This window comes from Arachis hypogaea, chromosome 16, assembly GCF_003086295.3.
Source record: "Arachis hypogaea cultivar Tifrunner chromosome 16, arahy.Tifrunner.gnm2.J5K5, whole genome shotgun sequence".
Taxonomy (NCBI): domain Eukaryota; kingdom Viridiplantae; phylum Streptophyta; class Magnoliopsida; order Fabales; family Fabaceae; genus Arachis; species Arachis hypogaea.
The window spans coordinates 133,515,010-133,538,801 of NC_092051.1; the positions used below are offsets into that span (position 1 = coordinate 133,515,010).

The 23,792-nt window shown below is 28.7% G+C and overlaps 1 protein-coding gene across 1 annotated transcript; it reads left to right on the plus strand.

The window, feature by feature from the left end:
• The first annotated feature begins 11,391 nt into the window (after positions 1-11,391).
• On the plus strand, positions 11,392-16,465 carry LOC112755077 (peroxidase 55). The gene is made up of 3 exons (XM_025802977.3): positions 11,392-11,729; positions 13,761-13,952; positions 15,642-16,465. The coding sequence occupies exons 1-3, from the start codon at positions 11,508-11,510 to the stop codon at positions 16,212-16,214; spliced, it is 987 nt and encodes a 328-aa protein (XP_025658762.1). The 5' UTR covers positions 11,392-11,507; the 3' UTR covers positions 16,215-16,465.
• Positions 16,466-23,792: the final 7,327 nt, after the last annotated feature.

Genomic DNA, 23,792 nt, shown 5'->3' on the forward strand with positions numbered 1-23,792 from the left:
ATTTGATAATTTTCAGTATTTTTTTTTTGGTAGTGATTATAGTGATGGTTAAGGTCATGCATGCATGTGACTCAATTTCAATATTACCTAGCGGTAGATTTGGAAAGATCAGAAGTCATAAAGAAGTTGATGTCGTTTGAGGGTAATTTAATCCTTTTATTATATTTGTATCTGTTTTATGTTATTTTCATTTTAACGAATTAATTGGTAATATTAATTAGTTAGAATAAGAAAGCATATTATCTGTCTATTAATATTATTTGTTTTGAAGTGATGCTGTATTTCTTTATTTTAACAACTGTTTTTGGTTAAAAACAGATTATGCTATAAATATATTATAACAAGTAGTTAGTAGGCTCCACAACTCAGTTGAAGATAACAAATATATAATTGAATAATTGTTTATATATATATAATATTTAATCATGTTTAAAATAAAAAGAAAAAATTACCTATATTTTTTCTTATCTTAAATTAATATATTTTTTATATGTAATTCCAATTTTTCTAATTATAAACACATCTATACCAAAAAAAAAATGAATATTGTTGCACCTGCCACTACTAAATTTTGTGTCCATTTTGTTATATTTACAGGCGATGGAACTGCTAGAATTTAAGAAGAGAGATTAAATCAAGTTGAATTTAGAAATAAAATTTGTTTGTTTTATTTTTTGTGGAAGTTGATTATGTAAGAGATTTTTTTTGTCTCTAAAATCAGAAAGAAACAGAGAAGGAACGAAGAGAATGAGACCAATATGTATCCTGGTTCAATTTTTTAGTGTCATGAAATTTACATCAAATCTCCACTAAAATTATAGTAGAATTTACACTATAATCAACTATAGTATATACACAATACCAATTAATTACAATCCTAACTCATCTAGTATCAAATTCTAAGCTTATACTCAAGCTTAGCTACTATCAAGTATTGTCCCAACTTGGTAAAGGAGAATCCACTAGTTCAATCAGCCACCAAATATTATCCCAACTTGACAAGAGAAACTAAACCGTAGTTCAACACAATCAAATTACACAAAAATTGTATTGGCTTTTTTATACATTTTTTTGCTTTTTCTCTCATGACTTTTTCATATTTTTTTACTCACAATAACAAATATTTTTCTCAATTATAGAAAGATAACATTAAATAGCTTTGAGAATAAAATTTCGAATGAAGCTCAAGCTCCACCACTTCTGTTGTGTTTTGCTCTTCCACTTTATGAATATTATTCTACTAATGTTCTTTGTCTAGTATTGTTGTCCTTATCTTTATTGTTTTCCTAGTGTCCTAATCTATTAATATATAATGGTTAACTAGCGAAACAGTAAATGCACACACTATTTAGTACTGTTAAATGATTTCTGAGAGAGTGATAGTTGTCCTATGTAGTATTGTTTTGATTGGCTGATAACACCATCACACAGATTGCCTTTCGTTGATCAGCCAAATATTTTGATTTCAAATTCTAAACAAAACTCATTAGTGGGAATTTTCCAGCAAAAATTTTCACATGAGTTTTAAACTTTTAGTCTTCTTTGAAAAAATTCAAATTTATCATTTATCTCTCTCTCCCTCTCTCTCTTTTCTCAATTTGTTTCTCTCTCAATTCAATCTCACGATCATTCACGATTAGAGAAAATACAGAAGCAAAAAGGAAGAGTGAAAAGGCGTGAGTTGAAGAAGAGGGCAAGGGGAAAGGTCTGCGAGTTTGACGGTGTTGTAGTTGGTTGGTATGCATGTTGAGGTTGGTGAATGAATCTTTTTATGGGAGAGGAGGCTGAGACCCTGCAGCAGCAGCGGCGGGTTTTGCCTTAGGAGTTGTGTTTAACCGAAGCACGACCCTGTGTTTGCTTTTGATTTTACCTGCTTAGTGTTTCGGTGGAATATCTGCTGCATTTTCAAACTTTGGTTCGGGTTGTGGATCTCTTGGTAATGTGAAGGCTGATGAGGTTTTCGAAGACACTGTTGCTGTTGTTGCTTGAGCTTTGAGAAGTTCTTCACTGCTCAAGATCTCTAAAGATGGTCAGTTTTGGGTAACTTAATAACCTTATAGAGTTTCAATCTTTCTTTTTTAACACTATTAGGCTTCAATTTTCAACATTAGAGTTCTTTACTTTTGCTGATTGCTTCAAGCATTATTTTTTTTTTTTTGCCGTTTTTGCTTTGGTGTTTAGGTTTTGCAGATATACCAACAAGTTGCAGCTTAAAGTGTTGACATAAATGATTCTGTAATTCATGGGTAAAAACAGGTAAGCATAGGATTCTTGCAGGTTCCATCTGATTTCGTATTTATGTTTATTATCATTCTATATTGCTTGAATACCAAAACCGAAGCTGATAGTATGCAGTGATAGTGGTTCCTATTTTCCACAGGCCATAGCAATTGTGATGATAAGAAAAATGATAAAATAGTTCTGGCAAAAGAGCAAAACCAAATCAGGTTTGATCATTTAGCAGTGGCAAAGGTGGTAGTGTCTCTTAATTGTTATATTAATGGTGAAAGTAGTATAATTTGCTGTAAGGCAAGAATGGTCCTTATTTAGATTATTAGTGTAATTGTTGACTTCACACTAACTTTAGTAGTAGCTTAGATGGTAAAAAGGTGTTATTTGTTTTTGGATACAGCGAATTTGATAACTTTCTTTTGAAATCTTGTGATATTGATGTTAACAAACTCACGACATTGGTGTTAGGCAAATACTCTTTGAAAAATTGAAACTCTTAAGCAATGAACATGATTCTTGGCAAAAATAAAGCTGATTTTTTATACATGTTCTTAAACTGGGTGGAATTCTGAATGCTGATATGAAGACAAATGGCAAGCTAATGCTAACAATGTTAAGGTAAACTTAGGTAAATTGAATTTCGATGAACAGGAGCTGCTTAAAAATACGATGGTTTGATGAGATGGTTTCATTGTGATTTTAGGGTTGGTATGTTGAATTTTAGGAAATTTATGTGATCTATTTTTTTTTTTTTTTTTGCAGTGGTAGCAGATAACTAGGAGCTAAAATCATGTTTACGAAATTTACTGAATGTTGCTGTTGTTAGTGAATATGGTTGTGAATGAACTAGACAAAACCTTGCACCACCAAAGAAGAAGCCACTTTCTGAATGTGAGAAGAGGTATATATTTTTGGTTCTCTTTGTTTTATTTGAAATTTTTGTGATGATTGCATTCTAAATATTGTTTTGTTATGGGAAAGTAAAGGAAGAAAAAAAATTGTTAGCATTAAAGTTTAATGAAAGGAGTGGTAAGGTGATGGTCCATTTATATAAGATGTTGCATTGGCCTCTCTTCCTTAATTAGTTTTTTAAAATTCAAACATAATTTTCAATGTGTTGATAATTTGTGTTTTGTTATTTTTTAACTATTTCTATTTAATGTTATGTTTACACACCTTTCCAAAAGAACTAATTCGAAGTAAGTATTAGATTCATCCTTCTGTGATTATATGCAAATATGTTAAAAAAAAATTTAAGTTTTAGCAAGAATAACATTGTAACAATCTCGCATGCTCATTTCATCTCATTAAGCATAAATTATATAGATTAAAATATGTAATCTATTTCTTATTATAGTTACCAATTTTATTGTTGGACAATGCAATTTGAAGACAATTGTAAAATCTTTTTAATTAGTAATTTAGGACACATTTTGTTTTTGTAGCTATAATAATTAGAAGAAAGACTTATTAAAATAGTTGATGGTGTGAAAGGTATAACTTATATAATGCTTCTCACATCATGAGTTAGTCTGCCACCAGTTTTTAAAATTATGCTCCCTTTGTCATTAAGCTTCTCACATCATCTCAATTTTGTAAGAGATACTGAAAAATATCATGTGATGTTTCTGCTGTTTTATTTTAACGTGATCAAGTATTTATCATATTCTATTTTAGCGTGAATAATTTTTTGCTCATAAATTAAAACACTAAGAGATAAAATAGATTTATGAAACAGAAACTTTTTGCACTAACCCAAATAGAACATGTGTTTTCCTTCAAACAAAAATGCCTTCTACTGAATATTTGCCACCATAATTTTCTTTGCCGTTGGGTTAGTGCAAGTTGTAGCCTTTTTTCATGGGATTAGAATTTGTATCTTCTGTTTGATACTAATTATATCTAGATGGAAGATCAATTTGTAGTTTACTACTTGAAATGGCATAAGAAACTTATCAATTGGCTGTTTGGTTTCTGATTTTACGTTTCTTGAAAGATCAATTTATAGTTTACTTTACTATTTTATATTTACATTTTGGTGTTTGATACCAACAGAGATATTTGTATCATGAATTTCATTTGCAGATTCCATGATGCAAATTCCATGTCACTAGAGTTTAGTGTTCTTAAGGATCTCATTGAGATTTTAGAGAGCAAAAGTAGCCTCATTGAAGAGGCAGGGAGCTTGCAATGTCTCCAATCAAATTGGTAGGTATCGATGCTGCTTGCTATATTAGCCAATAGTATCTAAGACTTATTTTTTCATTTGAGATCTAGCATCATATGGTTGTTACCTTAGCCTCCTAATAATTGTGGTTAATGGGTTATAGTTGTGTCTTACTTATTGATGGAGGGAAAGAACTTTTAAGATTTTCAATTAAAAGATAAAAGAACTTCTCAATTTATGGGAAAAAGATGCTCTTTTTATTCTGTGTTCTGCGTTTTCTGTCTGTATGGTCGTTTTTTGTGCGATGAAGAGGTTCTTTTAGGATTTATGAGTGAATTTTGCAAATGGATGATTTGAATAAATTGTGAACTGTAATCTTGCGATCGTTGGGGTTTTGATCACTTATTTTTTGTGTATTTTGTATATCTCTATCTGTAATTTCATTATCACATGATTCTATTATCGTTATTAAAATGATTCTCCTCTTCATTGTGTTTAACCCACTTTTTTTTTCACAAACTTTACAGATAATTTTCGTTGATAATGGGTTTCAATTCAGTGTATAGGAGCTTGCAAGATATATTCCTCCAAATATTTCTCTTTACCTTTAAAATTTGAAAGTTTAATTGAATTATGGTAATCTATTGTTGGATTTTAAGTATAATAATTGCTACCCTGTGATCTAGTGTTATTTATACTATATTCTAGCTGTGAATTTTTAATTGTAGATTGAATTTATATTCAAATAATTAACTAATTAAAAAAAGAAATATTATTAAGTGATAGAGATTCTAGCTGCGTATTAAACATACAGTAGCTGCATATTTTTAGATGAATGAGTAGCTTTATATGTTGAGATTTTCATCTGAAAATCCTTACAAAAGACTACTAATTTCACCTGAACAACTTCTGATATTAGTTGTTTAACACTATGATTAGTTAAAAAGAACTTTTCCTTCCAAATTTTCAAAAACCAATATTGGTAGTTTCCACTTACATGAGAACAAGCTTGAAAGAGTTCTTTTAGCCTATGATTACCAAAATGAATACTCTGTCCCATCATTTTAAAGAATTTTTGGTCATACTAGAACACTTAAGGCTGTGGCTATTGAAAATCCAAATAATGCTGAGCAAGCTGCTGAAATTGATCTCAGTGAAATTATTCTAATTGTATCTCTTCATTAGTGATTCTAAGATTCTTAGTGCAAAATGATAAAAAAAAAAAAATGAATGAATGAAGTATTAATTAGTGTCCAAACTCCAAATTATCAAATTAGTTAAATGAAAATTAACTTATAATTTGGTCGCCGTTCATATTTTGCTTTTTTTTTAGTTTTAAAATCAATTAATAAACAATAATTGAATAGGGTGCATGTTTGCATGATATATTGGTTTTTGTGTTGTAACACTATAATTCACATTGCATTGTGTCATCATGTATAATTTATCTTGCCATGGTTGCATGTAGAAGAGGTGATATCACACCTTAATTAATATGAAATTTAAGAACATTAGTATGGTGCTGAAAATTTATTGATGTTTTTTAAACTTTTCCAGAAAAGGATTAGGAGGCACATATGAAAGGGACGTGCCATTTGCTACTGCCTTTGAAGATTTTGGAAGTGACCATAATGATTTTCATTTTGCTGCTTTAGGAGATAAACTTTATATTCTTTCTTTTTCAACTACAACTAAAGATCTTTCTTTCAATACTAAATTAAATTGTGAACCTTTAATATATTAAGTACTAGAGAAGTTCACTTGAAAATATGCTATTTTTTTCATCTCTAAATGGAAATAATTGAATTATCATAGCTTTAGTTTTAAATCATTCCATGCTGGAGTTTATATATGAATTGTGTGAGAAATGTTGCTCTAGTTACATCATTTTGTCTAGGATATCATCTAATTAATATATTTCCTTTTTTTCGTGTTCATTATTTTTGTTTTATTATAATGACACAAATATGCATGTGTAGTAAAAAACAGTATGTCTAATTTATTGCAGTTGAAAATTCAAGGATAAAATAAATTGTCAACGAAAATTCAAAACTAAAACAGAATAAATTGATGACAGATATCCTGGATCAATTACTCAATTCCACTCTGCTGTCAAGTGTCAACTCTTGGAAAACATAAGGTGTTATTATTATTATTATTATTATTATTATTATTATTATTATTATTATTATTATTATTATTATTGAATACTCTTTAACCTTTGATATCCTTACATTATTCTTTTTATTTATTTAGTTAGTTTTTTGTTTTTGTTATGTTATTAAATTTTTAATAAATGAGGAAATAAATTGTAGAATTAGAAGGGTAGCTGTTCTTCATAAGATCAAAGTTGTTCATGTATTCAAATCATAACTTAGTATTTTTTTTGTCCTTGCAAACTCATTGTATTCTCCTTTTCAACTTTTCTTCAAAAAAGATTAATATAAAGACCTTTTTAAATTAACAATAATAATTATTAATATCAATAAATAGATATCAATAAATTTTATAATGGAATAGTGTTTGGTCCAGGCGTAGCCCGGGTTTTACACTAATTATCTATAGGTTAGTCCAATTTCTTTTCAAGTGGCATTAAAATTTGAGCACAAGACCAGGAAAGGTTTTAACCATATAACTATGGCCCTTCTTATGTGTGGCAAATTCATTATATATTCCTTTAATATCTTGATTGTAGATATTTTTACATTCAAGCAGAAGAGCTAACTTCATGCCTGTTTCTTGCTTTCTGTGAATAATATAAGTTGGCTTTCTGAAAAACATTATTAGTTTTTGGCTTAGGCAATTTAATGTGATATTGACAAAGGCTTTTAATGACATAGAAAAGAACCCTAGGGATTTTATTGAGTCCTTTCAAATGTGATTTCATTTGGGATAGGAATTTGGATTACCATTTCGGCTTCTGGCATGCTTAAGTGTTTTCTCCTAACTAATGAAAAAAGATAATCTAATATTGGTACATGGCTTATTCCTTTAGATTTTAATAATATATTTTTGTATTTATATGAGGATGTCTCAACTCTTTTATTTCTCTTTCTGATAAAATCTTTTTCTATAAAAGAAAATAATAGTTATTTACTATTTTGTTTGTGTGCTATGCAGATTGCAAATCTTTTGGATTGCACTTTATGGTCAGGGGCTGGAGCAGGGCTAATGGACGATGTTACTTAAGGTGCTCTTCAAGTAGGACCAGTTGGTGGATTCAAGTTTTAGTCATCTGATATATCTTTGCCATAATGATTTAATTTATGTCCTATTAAAAAAGAAATTCTCATTGTAATGGCTTTTTATGTAAATGCAGCTTATTGAAGGAGGATGTGAAGCTCCAATCCACACGGTAACTCACCTTTCTTTATATTTATTTTAGACTAACTATGAATTGTGCATTTGTTCACTTCGTGCTTACATCTTTGATTGATGATGTCTTTTACTACAGATTCTTTTAGTGTTCAGCTACCACAACATGTTGGAGACAGTAGGTTCTTCTATGGCATCCCCTCATTGAGTTTTCAGAAATATCTCAGGAACTGAAGACAATATACACGTATGAGGTTTCATGATTTCTCAACCACTCATAATTTGATTTTATTTGATCTGCTGTCCCTCAACTTTGTTATGAACATACCTATTAAGAGAGTCTCATTGCTATTATCATGATCTCTCCTTTAGCAAAGGATGATGCGGAGTTGGGGTTGAGGTTCAAACAGCAACTGTACCATTTGTATCAAGATCATAGCTTACTCTGACCTGCCCATAAAATTTGTTCTTAATATTTTATTGTTGGATAGCTTACTGTATTTGTCTTTTATTAATTATATTATTGCTGATTTTTTTTACCGTTCTCATGTCTTATGTCAGTTATTAGACATTCAGAATTCGAGATTGCGATTGACCTGCATTGTAAATATGTTAAGCAATCCTTTTATGTGTTAGCTATTAGGAATAATAAATATATGAACAAAGAATTTAAAATGGCTTATAAGAAATATTTGTTGTGTACTTTTCTGATTTGTAAAATTGTTGTACATAGAAGTCAACCATATTGTGCTGTGACAAATAGATCTTTATTTAGTATATTAAACTCTTTTCGAATCCTATTAACATGATTTCTTTCATTTTTATGCTGCCTTGCTTGGATTGCTTCCAAATATTTTAAATTTCTGTTAAATTATAATCTTTCTGTCCATTTATATTCCAACTTGATGCAAAAATGGAAAAATGTTACTTAACAAAGCAATGGATATTCATGGTTACTCATCTTTTCTTCCAATTTTCCATTAGAACATAGATCTAACTGACTGTGTCAATTTCTATCATCTTCCTATCTTTTATATTTCTTTTGTTTATTGTGTTTCCTTTATTGTTTACACCATTTTTGGAATCTTACATTTTTAATTAAAAGGAAGTATATAGTACAACATAACTAAAACATTTAATGGCTCTTTTCTTTGTGTGTTCTCTTTAATTTCACACCTTATTTATATTATGTCTTATTACTCTGTGTTTAAATCAGTCAAAATACCATTATATATGTTACATACAATTTTAGTATTCAATCCAATATTTTAAGCAAAATAGTTACACCATCCAAACACTACTATTGCCCGCACATATGCGCGGGACTTCTGCTAGTTATTTTATAATAATGTCAAATGTCCTATTTTTTTTTCTTTTATTCTAATCATTAATTTTTTTTTGTCGTACAACACACCCACACACACTAACTTAACAACTCCACTAGAATTCGATCGTGGTGTGACTTTATTTGAGACAAACATCTTTGCCACTACATCACATGTCTCAGCCACAATCATGAATGTTTAAAAACCCTCTTTCTTGACTTTTATTTTTTGAATGTATCTCATTGAAGGCATTGGGCTGAGACCTCATATTTGTGCATTTGAAATGTGCTTAAGTAACATGAATTTGGGCTCAGAAGTGAACAATAAACCTGCATCACTAACACCAATATTAAACCAACTTTTTATTGACCAAAAAAACAAAACCAACATTTTAACTTTTAACCTAATAATCATGCTTATAAACTCCAAAATCAATCTTATCTCTAACAGAAATTCTTTTTTTAGTTGGATCTAGTTTGCTCAGTGATGTATTCTTTGGTTAATTAGCTCCATTTACTTTTTGCCCTTGTCCTTATTAATATTAAAAAAAGATTGGTTAAGGTGTCAAAATCATCTATTCACTATAGTATGAATTTACTACGCATGCAACATGCATTGCATATATTATCTAGGGACCGCGCCCTTCACAAATTAAATTTGAAATCCTTAGTGTTCCATAATTGTGAAATAAGTAAAGGCTACCTATTCTACACGAAATAATAAAATCAATTATTGAAGATCTAATCCATGTATATACTTGACTTTTTAACAAGAAGCTTTGAACGATTATCTTCTAGAGAATGGGGTACACAACCCACTAGGATTTAAAAAAAAAAAAATGAATGAGTCATTTGCTTAAATATCCAGATGTACTTAAGAATGGCACACAAATTATATCCCAACATATAATGTCCTTTGGTGCTATTCTTGATTCCTTGCAAAAATTGTATATCATGCAAAAGTTTGTTATTTATATGAATGCTTTTCTAAAATAAATTATGATAACCATTGGGTTGGGCGTGTGAGATATAGCAGAAAAGTTGTAAATTATCAAAAATGCTGTATAAATTCTAGAAATTAGGCATCACATACTAGAAATTAGCCAAGTGATGGGATTTTTTTCAAATAAATAAATTAAATTATATATTTATACTTATATGTATTTTGAAAATGTTATGTAAACATAACAAATAATCATTAAATTAATTATTTTATATATATATTATTTAATTTTAATATATATTTTATACGTATAACTAATTTTTTTTGTATACATAATATAATTATATGAATTATTTATATTTTTGTATTCTATTACTAATCTCATTGTCACTACAAATAAAATAAGTAATACAATTTTGTAATTTATGTTATTTGCAAACGAGATAAAACTATATTTATATATATATCGTTAACAACTAAAAAAATATAGTGTTTAAAATATGGTTTAAATTGATTTAAAAGGTAAACTGATATAATTTATTATGATTTAAATCGTATCAACTTGATTTTTATTTTTTATTGTAATTCAATTTTATTCAAATGATAGTGATTTATATTATATCGATTTGACTTTGTTTTTTAATATAATATAATTTAAATTTTTATGATTTTGATTGAATCGATTTATATTCTGTCTAAATTTTAAATTTTTTATCATTTTTAATTATTAGTTTTTTCTAAATATGAAATATATCGAATCCAACTTTTAAATTTAAAAAAAATGTAAAGTAAAAGTTTTAAATAGTTAACATTTTTAAAATCAAATAAATAAGTTCAATTTAAATCATAATAGTTTGAATCTAATTAGATTAAAATATAAATTCAAATGGAATAAAGAGTATGTTTTCACAATTATTAAGTTTATAGTATGAGGAGTGTTAGGGAAAATCGATATAACTTTTGTGTTTTGTAATCATTAATTGGCCATCAATAGTGTTTTTAATGGTGTGAGATCATTCAATTTTCTTTTAATGATTAAATATTAGGCAACTTTTTAAAAAGTTGCTGGCCTCTAAACTTTCCCTTATAGTATTTTAGGAAAAAGAATTAGTGACTATCAAATTTTTGAAGAATTATTTTGATAATTAAAATATTGTCAAAATCAAATCAAGGATGACTCACCTTTCCTTTCCCAATAGTTGCATGACCAAGTACTTACAACTTGATTTTATAGAGAGGGGAAATGTGAAAGAAAACTTACAAAACAAGAAATTATTTTGACAAGTTAAACTTAAATGAGCTAGCTAAACTTGGACCAAGACAGCTTCCTGCTAATTAATATTATATATATTGGACATACATGCATAATGTTAACGTTAAGGGTAACCGAGTAATTAATCAACCTAATTGAATCAGAACTATATATATGTATAGTAGTGATACCAATTCCACTAGCTACTTCATTCATTCCTGAAGCAGAAGAATATAATATATATCATCATCAGTGTGAATTATTAATTAAGGAGATGGAGTTGTTAGCAAAGATATCATTATTAATAGGTGTGGTTATGGTTGCTTCGATGATTATGAGTAAGGGTTGTGAAGGGCAATTAGTGGAGAATTTCTACAGTTCAAGTTGTCCAAACGTGGAATCCATAGTTAGAGAGGCAGTGACCAATAAATTTACTCAGACTCTCACAACTGGACAAGCAACCCTCCGTCTATTTCTCCATGACTGCTTTGTTCAGGTTTCCACTGCATACTACTAACTCATCATCACTATATACAGTATTTCAAAAATATTTGGTAGCAAAAAAATATTAATAAAAAATAGTCAAAATTTATTATTTTTAGTTTTATTTAATGCATTCTGCAATAAATAAATATTAAATAAAATAAATTTAAATTGTTTCGATTGATTGTTTTGTTGTCACCATAACATTACTGAAATTGTTTATCTTGAGATTTTTGTCTCTCAAGTTAAAACACTATTCATCTCTTTCAAGTAATTAAGAACAAAGAAAGCATATATAATTTTACATTGGTTAGTTTTCCGATTCCTCATGTGTTTTTCTTCCTCTGAATATACTCAAGCGCTGTCATGTACGTGTATATGTACTATTTATTTTTCATGTTACATTTTCACATAATCATTTTTTTACCAAGTTACCACGATTCTTTATATATGTTTGCATCACAATTTTTGAAATAATTTTTCAATGTTAAATTTCTACAGGAACTTTACCTTTTTTCTTAATTAAGCAAGCATCATTTTCAGTAGTGTCATATATTATGTCTAGATTCAACCGTTTGAATTAATAAAAATAGATTATGTACTTGACAAAGTCATGTTTAATAAAGTAAATGACTCAGTCTCTTCTCTGTATATATACAATCATTATGTGTATATAATTGTTTATGCTAGCTAAAAGATTAATCTGACAGAGATAAAAAAGTTTATGTCTCTAAACTTTAGATTTTAGGGAGTTAAAACTCTAATACTACCTTATAACACCACTTAATTATTTTAGAAGTTTAAATTGATAAAAAAATATAAATAATTTTATCTATAAGATAGGGATTCCGCCGCTAGGAAGACAATGAACTATTTGTATCTCTAATGATTATATCTAATACTTCCTAAACCTCAATTGTACACATTGTATAAATATTCCATTGACTCCTCATACTTTTCCATCCATAAGATATACATTGATGTTTGATTAGTTAAACACATCATGAATTAATTAACTTTAATTTTGGATGGTTGTTGAAGATTTATTCTTCCATTTCCACTTTGATCTTGTCTCATTCACCAGAAAATTTCAAAGGCACGTTTGAAATGGTATTGTTGAGGGTGACTTTGGACACAGCTTTTGAAATAGGATTATGCTATCTATACACTAAAATTAACCACTAAAATTAATTATCAGTATAAAATATATGTTAGAATATAAATATACATTAAAAATAAATTAAATCACATATATATTTATACATAAATATATATTGATAGCTAATTTTAGTGTTTTAATAATATTTTTAATTAAAATATAATAAAAAAATATACAAGGGCACACGTGTACGCTCGTTACCCACTTTTCATGGTTTTTTTTTTTAAACAAACGAACACGCTCGAGACTCTATCTTATGAATATTGAGTCCAATTAGTCTTATATAATTTTTTTATTTATATATAAATATCTTCTGTATTTATTAAAATTCTATAATCTACGTTTTTTTATCTTATTTTATTTTTATTTAATAAAATCTATTGATTTATAAAAATGACATATCTAATGTATATAAAGTTGTTTAGATTTATTTTAGATAAATTCCTTATTACAAGTTTTACTATTATTATTATTATTATTATTATTATTATTATTAAAAATATTAAAATATCATCAGAATTTATTATTTTTTATTATCACTTATTATTAATTAAATTTTTAATTTAATTTTTTAATTTAATAATTTAATAATATATTTTATTTTATATTTTTAAATATTGATATCTAATTAATAATCAAAATAATAAATTTTGATGGTCTAACATTTCTTCTATTATTATTATTATTATTATTATTATTATTATTATTATTATTATTATTATTTGTGAATATTTGCAAATATAAGTTGAGAGACTTGTAGGTAATAGAAAAATTTGCTAAGACTCTAGCTAATTAAGAATATAATTAGTACATGGCATATAATATTTGCAACAATAAAGTGGTGGTGGAGTATGAATGTTGTGTATGAATTATGAAAATGGATAGGGTTGCGATGCATCTGTGATGATATCGTCGGCAAATGGGGATGCAGAGAAGGATCACTCAGAAAATCTTTCACTTCCAGGAGATGGATTCGACACTGTCATCAAAGCAAAGCAAGCTGTTGAAGCTTCATGCCCTGCTGTCGTCTCATGCGCTGACATTTTGGCCCTTGCTACCAGAGATGTTATTTCCTTCGTAAGCTAACAAATTATTTCATACTACCATTATATTTATTCATTTATATAATGATAATTTCGTCAAATCATCTAAAGATTGTTAGCTATTAATTTCATACGAAAATAACTGCATACCAGTCTTTACTTTATATTTATTCATTTACATATATTTGTATAACTTTAATAAAATAACTAGGACTAAAAAATAAAATTTTAATTCTTATTTAGAAAAAGCTAAACTAAGTAACTTAAGTTGTAAAATAATTTTGATGATATTTGATGGTTATTAGCCATAAAAAAGTCAATATCAATAAGTGTTGGAGAGTGTTAAGAGGGCAACAATTTTATTATAAAAAATTAATTATTGTTGATTTAAATATAAAATTAAAAATATTGATTTCTTAATATTTTCATAAAGGATTTCGACAAATTATATATGACCATCGATAATGTTCAGGATTAGTTTTTTTACCATAGGCTTTAAATAAATACTTATTCAAGCTATTATAGTAGTCAACATTTTTTCTTAAAAATTGCGAGTGCATCTTTAAAGATACAATTGTAAAAGGTCATCTTCTAACTGATAGTTGGGAAAGACTAATCTAATTCATTGGTGTATTTCTTTTTCATAAACCAATTTGTCTGATTTTTCAATACAAAATTGACAGATACATGCAATCTATGTATACTATTTTGATTATTAACGCAAATTTAACTTATAAGATTATTTTTTTCAACAAAAGTTGCATTTTTTAAGTCAAAATGATAATTTAATCATAGCAAAAGAGTAAAAAAAAAAAAAAAAACAGCTTGAATGCTTGATGCACTTAGCTTGTATACGTTTTTGGTAAAAGAAATTTTATGTGGCCAACAGGCTTTAGTGATTTTAGCGAGCATTTGACTAATATAAATATTAATTATTTTTAATAAATAAATTTTATTAATTTATGTATGTAAATTTTAATAAATATAGTATAAATTATATTAATTTATGTGTGTAAATTTTGATAAAGAGTAATATTATATAACCAATAAATATTATTATTTTTTTCGGTATTTAATTAATAATAACTTACACTCATATTTATAGATATTTTGTATACAAAAAATATATAATTTGTATCTATATTTAATAAAATTTTACACACATGAATTAATATAGTTTGCGCATTTTTTTTTTGCATTTATATTTTACAGAATTTACACATATAAATTAGTAAAATTTATTTATTAAAGATAATTTAGTGTTTGTATTAGATTGTTGACTAAAATACTAAAAACTGTTAATTTTTAAAAGTTTTTCTTAATAAATATAAATATAAATGATCTATTTTTTATGTTTAAATTTTTTTAAGAGGAAGTATAGGGAGCCATAATGTGTACAATAGGGGTATAGGGATGTTCGATTCAGTAGGATATCAAATGTCTTATCTTTGGTACTTGAATGGTTATTCTGAATAGGATGGGTGTATTGTGTTTGAGAAATTAGTAGTATTTTATCCTGGATGTTCATTTTTAACTCATATTAAGCCAAATAAATAACCCATTGTACACATCGTACAAATACTCCATTAATTTCTAACGAGACACTTTTTATAAATATAAATATAAATTATTGTTGATTATAAAAGTTTGGAAAAATTGTAAAATTTACCAGCAAGGTAACATTGTTTTTGTGTAATTGTGTGGTTATGTGCAATTATTTCAGCTAGGGGGACCATCATTCAACGTAGAACTTGGACGCAAAGATGGGCTTATTTCGAAATCATCAAACGTTGAAGGAAACCTTCCAAAATCAAGTTTCAATTTAAAGCAGCTAAACACAATGTTCTCAAATCACAACTTGACCCAAACCGACATGATAGCACTCTCAGGAGCACACACCATAGGCTTCTCACATTGCAACGAGTTCTCTAACCGTTTATATTCATTCTCTGCGTCCTCACCGCTGGACCCTACTCTCGACTCCAACTACGCCGAACAGTTAAAGACACAGTGCCCTCAAAACCCTGATCCACAGGTTGTGGTTGCTCTTGATCCCGATTCCTCCTCCAGTTTCGACAACAAGTATTACCGGAACTTGGTGGCCGGAAAAGGGTTGTTGAGATCGGATCAGGTTTTGTACACGGACCCTGCGTCGCGGTCCACGGTGGCTGAGTTTGCCAATAATGCTGATGCTTTTAATGAAGCGTTTGTTGCCGCCATGAGGAAGCTTGGAAGGGTGGGGGTGAAGATTGGTAAGGAAGGAGAGGTTAGAAGAGACTGCACTAAATTCAATTAATAATTTGTCACAAGTTGGTGAAGAAAGAAAATCGTAATTGGAATTCCCTGACTAAAGATTGATTTTCGTCATGTGTTTTGGGGAAATATTTATTTTGCTTTTGATTTTTTAGCAATTTAGTTATTTTTTAAGAAAAGAGTTATTATGTGGGAAAAAGTTTGGTAACCAAAATTTTTCAGCCATAATCAACCAAAATTTTCTATATTTTACTTCATTTATATCACTTAATAACAGTTTTATTTTTTACTTCACTCTCTTGTCATTCTACTTATCACCGTTCATTCTACTTATCACCGTTCTTATTAAATCTGCTAATTAATGATATAATTATATCCCTTTTTATTAGGCACTATTGTAATCAATACTTAATATTCCTTTTTATAATTTGATTTTTATATATAAAAATACAATAAAGATTAATAATAATTATATTTAACAACGGTAATTATAATATCAATTACATTAAATAATTGCAATTGATTCTTTGTCCGTTATGGTATTTATCATCAATTATTGGAGATATGAATCATGAAACTTATCCTAATATATACTTTATGTTAATTCAATCATATTCATTAAAAAATCACAAGAATAACACCATTGCAAGCACAATAGTGTATAAGTCAAGAAATTTTACAAGAAATTATTTTTATCATTGTAATTTGTATGACAATTGATTTTGACCTTAATACAATACCTATGGCAAAAGGTGCTGAAGAATTTGTACAACAGACGGACTCACCCAATGATTAATATATTTTTACAATTAATATTATTCAATTTTAAACTATATTTTATTATGTAGTTCAAATTATTTTACATATATACTAATAAATCATGATTCAAAATATTTTAATATTTTATTTTTGAAGACATTATACATTTAAATCAACGTATAATTTTTTAAATCACCGTATTTGATAATTTAAAAATTTATTTCATGTTTTTCAAAGTGAAAATGATTTATTTTAATTCACATATATTTCTAAATTTTACTATAATTAGATTTGAAAAAAAAAATGTCAAATACCTAAATTAATTTATTCAATTGACAAATTTATTCATAACATCCACAAGTTCATACACATAACATCCATAATTAAGTAAGATACACATAACATCCAAAATTTTATATTAATAACATCCATAATTTCATACTCATAACATTCATAATTTCATACATATAATATTTATAATTAACAAATTTTTACAATTAATATTACCAAATTTTAAACTATGTGTCTTGTTATATATTTCAAATTATCTTACATGTACACCAAAGGATCATAATTTTAATATTTTTTATTTACTATTCATATGTATACTTATTTATTGATTTTAATACGACGAGTTAATAATTATTTTTTAAATTTTATTTTTTAATTTTAATTTTTTTATTTTATAATAGTCTATATGTAAAATATGAGTTGTATACCAGAAGTTGTTAAATTCTCTAATTTAACATCCATATTTTTATACGTATAATATTTATAATTTTATATATATAATATCCATAATCAATAAATTGGTGCTAATTTATTATTATTTATTATTTTATTTTGCAGGTCATGAACCAACAATTTTAGATATTTTTAATTTTCAATAAATAAAAATTGATCAAATTTAAAATATTTTATTTTTTATAAAATGTATTTAGGTGATTTGAGTTTTTTTTAATTAAAAATATAATAATTTGAAATTTTTATTTAAAAGAAAAAATATACAATTATAAATACATGTAATAATAATGAAGGAGAAATTTTCGTAATTTGATTCACATTAAATTTAGAATTAACTTTTTGTATAATTAAATAAGGAAAGATAATTAATGATAAAAAAAATTTAATTGTGTCAATTAAATTAGGAGAGTGATTCACACTCTCTTATCAACGCAAATACTATTAGTCATATACCTTTATTTATTATCTATAATATTTTGGTTACCTAGCATTGCCCATTATGTGGAAGGGTTAGTTCGAGCAAACTAGTACAACGATGATTAGAAAAACAATAATTTTTTTTTCTCTTTATAATTCTAAAAATAGGTCATCCTTTCATTTTGTTCCCCATTCTTTTGTTTTAGATCACATGTATGCATTTTTTTATGTACATTTATTTATGAAATTGTTCTGGACGAGGCTTAAAAATTACTGCGAAAATATAAGACAGTGACGTCTCAAAAAAATTATTTTTAGAAGAGACTGCACTAAATTCAATTAATGATTTGTCACCAGTTAGTGAAAAAAGAAATTTGTAAGTGGGAATTCCCTTATGAAAGATTGATTTTTCGATCGTCATGTGTTTTGGAGAAGAGTTCTGTTAGGGAGCTAATGGAATATTTGTACAATGTGTACAATGAATTACGGATAATAAATATCTCATGTCATGAAACCACTCATCCCAAAAGTTTAAGCTGATTTTGGTGAACTCCACGCATTCCAAAAATTAGAGCTCTGATACCATGTCATGATATCACTCATCCCAAAAACTTCAGCTAATGGGAAAAAATAACACTAATGATTATATCTCTAATACTGAATCAGACATCTCTAAACCTTCATTGTATACATTGTACAAATATTCTATTGGCTCTCTATACTTCCTCTTTGGAAAAATATTTACTTTGCAAACTTTTGAGTTTTTAGCAATTTAGTTATTTTTTAAGAAAAAAGTTATTATGTGGAAGAGGGTTAGTTTGAGCAAACTAGTACAACGATGATTAGAAAAACAATAATTTTTTTCTCTTTATAGTGCTAAAAATTGGTCATTGTTTCATTTTTTTTTTGGCAAGGTCATTGTTTCATTTTGTTTCCCATCCTTTTTGTTTTAGATCACATGTATGCATCATTTTTATGTACATTTATTTATAAAAATGTTCTGAACGAGGCCCAAAAATTACTGCAAAAATATAAAATAGTGTCGTCTTAAAAAGGTAAAAGAGATGCAGCGGAGGCCTAGCACAGATGGCATTCCTATATGCCTCTTACAAGCTGCACCCGGGTTCGAATCCCAGCTGAGGCTGGTTGTTGTTTAAGAACCCATAATACCCATATAGTGTGTGTGAGTGTGTTGTGTGGGTGTGTGAAGCATGGGGCTAATGCTTAGGATTGGGGGCTTGTCCAATCCACTTGACCAAAAAAAAAAAGGTAGAAGAGATCAAAGGTCTATTACACCTCATATCTCTCAAATTAATACTAAGGGTTACACATGAAAGCGAATCTGAACTAGTAAGCACTATTCAATGGAGCCGTTAAAATGATCAAATTTATCAAATCAATTCGATTACTCATTTAAATAGGTGAATTTTGCCTCTAAAATTAAGTCCGTTTAAATTTCGAACTAAAAAAGTTGAGCCCGATTAGCCTGAAAAAATGACGGGATAAATGGGTGGTCCGTTTATTTTTTGTTTACATTTTTAAAAAAAAAAAAGTAGCATTTTTAGTCGATATTTCTCCTGATATGACTCGAAAATCTGACCCATCAACTAAAAAAAATATTGCTTGTTTAAAGTTTTTTTACCTAAAAGTGATATTTTTTGTCAAAAAATTTTTTAAAAAATAAAATAGAAAAGTAAACAGACCAACCCGTTGAACCCATCGGACTGACCATAAACAGTCTGGACTGAAAATTATAGCCTGCAAATGAAGCGGACTTAAACAGATTGGGCCTAAATGGACTAGGACTGGCTTGTTTGACAACCCTACTACTTAAGATAATTAGACTCTGCAAAATAGGTATAATAAATATAATCATGATGAGTAATGTTACACATTCAATTCTTTTTATGAATCAAGTTCAACCAAGTTAAACAATAAGATTTGAAATAATACTAGTCATAATTGATTTTTGTTATATTAGACTAACTTGGTTAAACTGGATTAACAAAAAGATTTGAATGTGTAGCATTATTAAATTATGATGTTCAATAAGGTGTAAAGTTGTTATTTTGGTAACAACATTAAAAGGAGAAAACTCTATAAAATGGAATGAAGAATTAAAAAAGAGTTAGTTTTGGTTATGACCGTGTTCAGTAGTGTTTTTCCTCTTTCGAATTTAGGAGTTATTTGAATAAAATTGTAAAACGTAGACATGATGTCATCATTGTTCTATTTCAAATTCTTAATGTCCCGAGTTCGTCATTCCCAATAGTGGAGAGTGTTCCTGCAAAGACTCCGACACTCAAATTAGCATGGGTCGCAAGAGGAACTAAGTTAGAGATCATATATACCTGAGTGCACGTATTTAGAATAGTACATATATTATGGGATTGTATGATGTTACAAGTTTCTTTTATATGGCTGCTTTTTTCATGAGCTACTCATCATAATAAGTTAATTGATGATGTCTTATTGTGGTCTCTCTTCATATGATGTTCTTAAGTTTATATATAGTTATTGTTGTAACATTTTTCTATTTAATACTAGAATGATGGTTACAATGTAACAATTAACCTCATAAAATTGACACTACAAGAAAAACATTGAATAACGTCGGATTTATCGTTAGATTAATCAAATAAATCTGTCACTAAGTACATTACTGTCGGCCTGTAGTTGACGGTATAAACGGCGTCGAAAATCCCTTACCTGCGGATTTTTAATCTAACGCTAATTACCATCAGATTTTCGTCGGTGTTTTCAATGGATTGTCGAGCATGGATTGATGATTACCGTCGGATTAATTCCACGATAACTTTGGCACCATTTGAAGCGAAATGGTGCCAAAATATATTATCGGATTAATCCGACGGTACATCCGCCAGTAAATTTTTTTGTTTTTTTGTACGTAGTTTGGCCACAACTAACAATCAAATGAAATTAAAACTCTTGTTAATGAAATTGTTATAAAAAATCTAAAATTAACAGAAATCAACAAATTATTTTATTAAAAATAAATGGTATAAATACAATAAAATGTCAAAGAAGTAGAAAAATGTGCCCTAAACAAAATAAAAATGCATCAAACCCTAACCCTTACAGATCCTGATAATCATCGTCATCATCGTCAATGGCGGTATCGTGGTCCCCCTGCTGAGGCGGTAGAGTAGGTGCTGCTATCGGTGGCCCACCAGCAGCGTTGTCGGGGTAACCAGCAGCACCGCTGGTAGTAACAGCGCCACTGCCTTTAGCGCGTATTTGCTGGCTATACTCCTCCATCTGTTGTTGCAGCCGCTCGAGCTGCTCCAGCTTTTCCGTCAGGTCTAAACTGGCGGAAACGCGTGCACCTCTGCTCAAATTGCTCCTGATGCTGGCGAAACTCCTGTGTTAGCTTCTGCACCTCCTCCCTCGGGACGATAACCAAATTGGGTTCTTATCGCCCGCTTTTAAAACTAGCACTCTCTGGTCTCAGTCAAGATCTGCGTGTTGGTCAGCCATGGATAGTCATACATGTACTTAATAACCTCCGATATCCCCTGTGTGTAAGTATTGTGGTTTGGTACAAACTTGTCACAGAACAAACTGCACAGTAATAATCACATAAGATAAGCAAACTTAACATAGACAAACTAAAGATAAACAAAATATTATAAAATTGAACTCATGACTACATGACATCGGATCAAATTCTCAGCCGGATGATGGGCGGTGGTAGAGGAATATCTTGCTCGGAAGCATTGGAGGTATCACCCATCGCAAGCTCTATCGACGGAGTCGCTGCATCTATCGGGAGGCACAGCAGACGGAGGCACCCAGTTCGGATTCGGAACCATGATAAATTGTTGTCTCGACAGACTCGCCTGTGATGCCACAGGAGTCGACGGGGTAGCCGGGATAAAAGGTAATGATTGGGCAACTTTGGGAGATTTGATGGCAGCCCGCCCTCTACCACAATCACATGATGACTCACTGGACCTACCTCTATTACCTATCGTCACGTCTGTACAGTAAATATATTAGTATTATATTAATATTATAAAAAATTAATACTAATAAATAACAACATAAGAAAAAAAAAGCATTAACTTTAAGTATTAGAATGAATAAGTGTTTTCACCAAGTAAATTTATTAAACATTTATCTTAAACTCTTATTCTTGATTTGTCTTTTTATTGAATTATTAGCCGTTTATATAAATTAAATGCATGCAACTCAGGTTCATGATAGTTTCAGTAATGTATGTTTGTTTCTTTTTTTTTTTTTTTTACTTTGAATGTGGATTTTATTGGATACAGCATTATCTTGGCTTAGTTGTAATTTGAGTTAGTTTTGTTTAAATCTCAATTTTCTTCGCTCTTATACATTAACTATTGTTTAACATGCATTCACCAACTAATAACATTCAACCAAGTTGGGTTGGTCTAGTGGTTAGTTCACTAGTCTGCTTAAGCAAGTGTCGAAAGTTTGAATTCCACCTTGTGCATGCAGCGACCCATTGGCCAGCGGCAAACCCTTAAATGGAGTTCAATACCGCAACGAATTAGTTCTTAACCTGCCGAATTGGGAAATACAATGGAAAACAAAAAAAAACTAATAACATTCATTTTTGTCATTTATACATCAAATTGAATCAAAGCATACACTTTTATGATTTTAGATGAGGTTATAAAATAAAAAATAATAAATATAAAATGATATGTTTTATCAAAGTATATATTAATTAATAACTATGCTAATTCTTATGCATGGATCAACTTAAAACTAAAGTACTACAATGTAATTACTTAAATTAGTCATTTATAAGAATTATTTATTTATTTATTATATAAAAATATTAAATAAATATTAAATATTTATAAAAATTAAACAAAAATACTTTTTATAATTATAAAAAAGTAAGCACTAAGATTTGTATTGTATATACTCATACAAGCCTCATGCACAGCTGTACTACAATTAAAACAGTCTACTTTTCAGTAAAAATAACCTTAACACAGGAATTTTAGAATTATTCAAACAATCAAAATAATTCCAACATTTAAACAGGTAAGAGTTAAACATCATTCAGACAATTCTAGAATCACAATTCAACAAAATTGGTATTGGAACAGTGAATTTCTACACAATCAAACAAGTTTCAACCAATCTCGACAGCAATTTTTAGCAACTTCATCAACAACTCAAAAGAATTCTAAACACTTTTAGCTAAAATCAGAATTCAATAAACCAAACTAACTTATCATAACTACCTAAAATCCACTAAACAACAAATTAATCTAACTAATTAACTACTAAAGTCAAACTAACTAAATAAAATTAAACTTAACTAAACATAAATTAGAAAGAATTTTAATCAAGAACCTGAAAGAGGAGGGGTGTGATGTGGCAGGAACAGAGAAAGGAGAACGAGGCAGTTGGAAGTGGCGGCGGTCTTTCCAGCAATAGCAGGGCAGGGCAGCAGCGGAGGCGGTTGGAGAAGCGACGACAGGAGTGGCAGTAGGGGCTAGAGAGAGATTGGGAGGTGAGAGATTAGAGAGAGAGGAAGTTTAGAGAGAGAAGAAGAATTCAAAATGAAGGGGGAGGGGTTCGCGGTTTCAATTTAGGACACCATTACTGTCGGGTTTATCAGCAGATATTTTCGACGGTAACGTAGTTCGGATCACCAAAACACAGCGTTTTCATTAAACGTGTTTACCATCGG

Excerpts from the sequence above, each read along its gene's own strand:
- LOC112755077 (XM_025802977.3), top strand. The coding sequence starts at position 11,508 with ATGGAGTTGTTAGCAAAGATATCATTATTAATAGGTGTGGTTATGGTT. Across the intron at positions 11,730-13,760 it reads TCCATGACTGCTTTGTTCAG|GGTTGCGATGCATCTGTGAT; the intron begins GTTTCCACTGCA and ends GAAAATGGATAG. Across the intron at positions 13,953-15,641 it reads CCAGAGATGTTATTTCCTTC|CTAGGGGGACCATCATTCAA; the intron begins GTAAGCTAACAA and ends CAATTATTTCAG.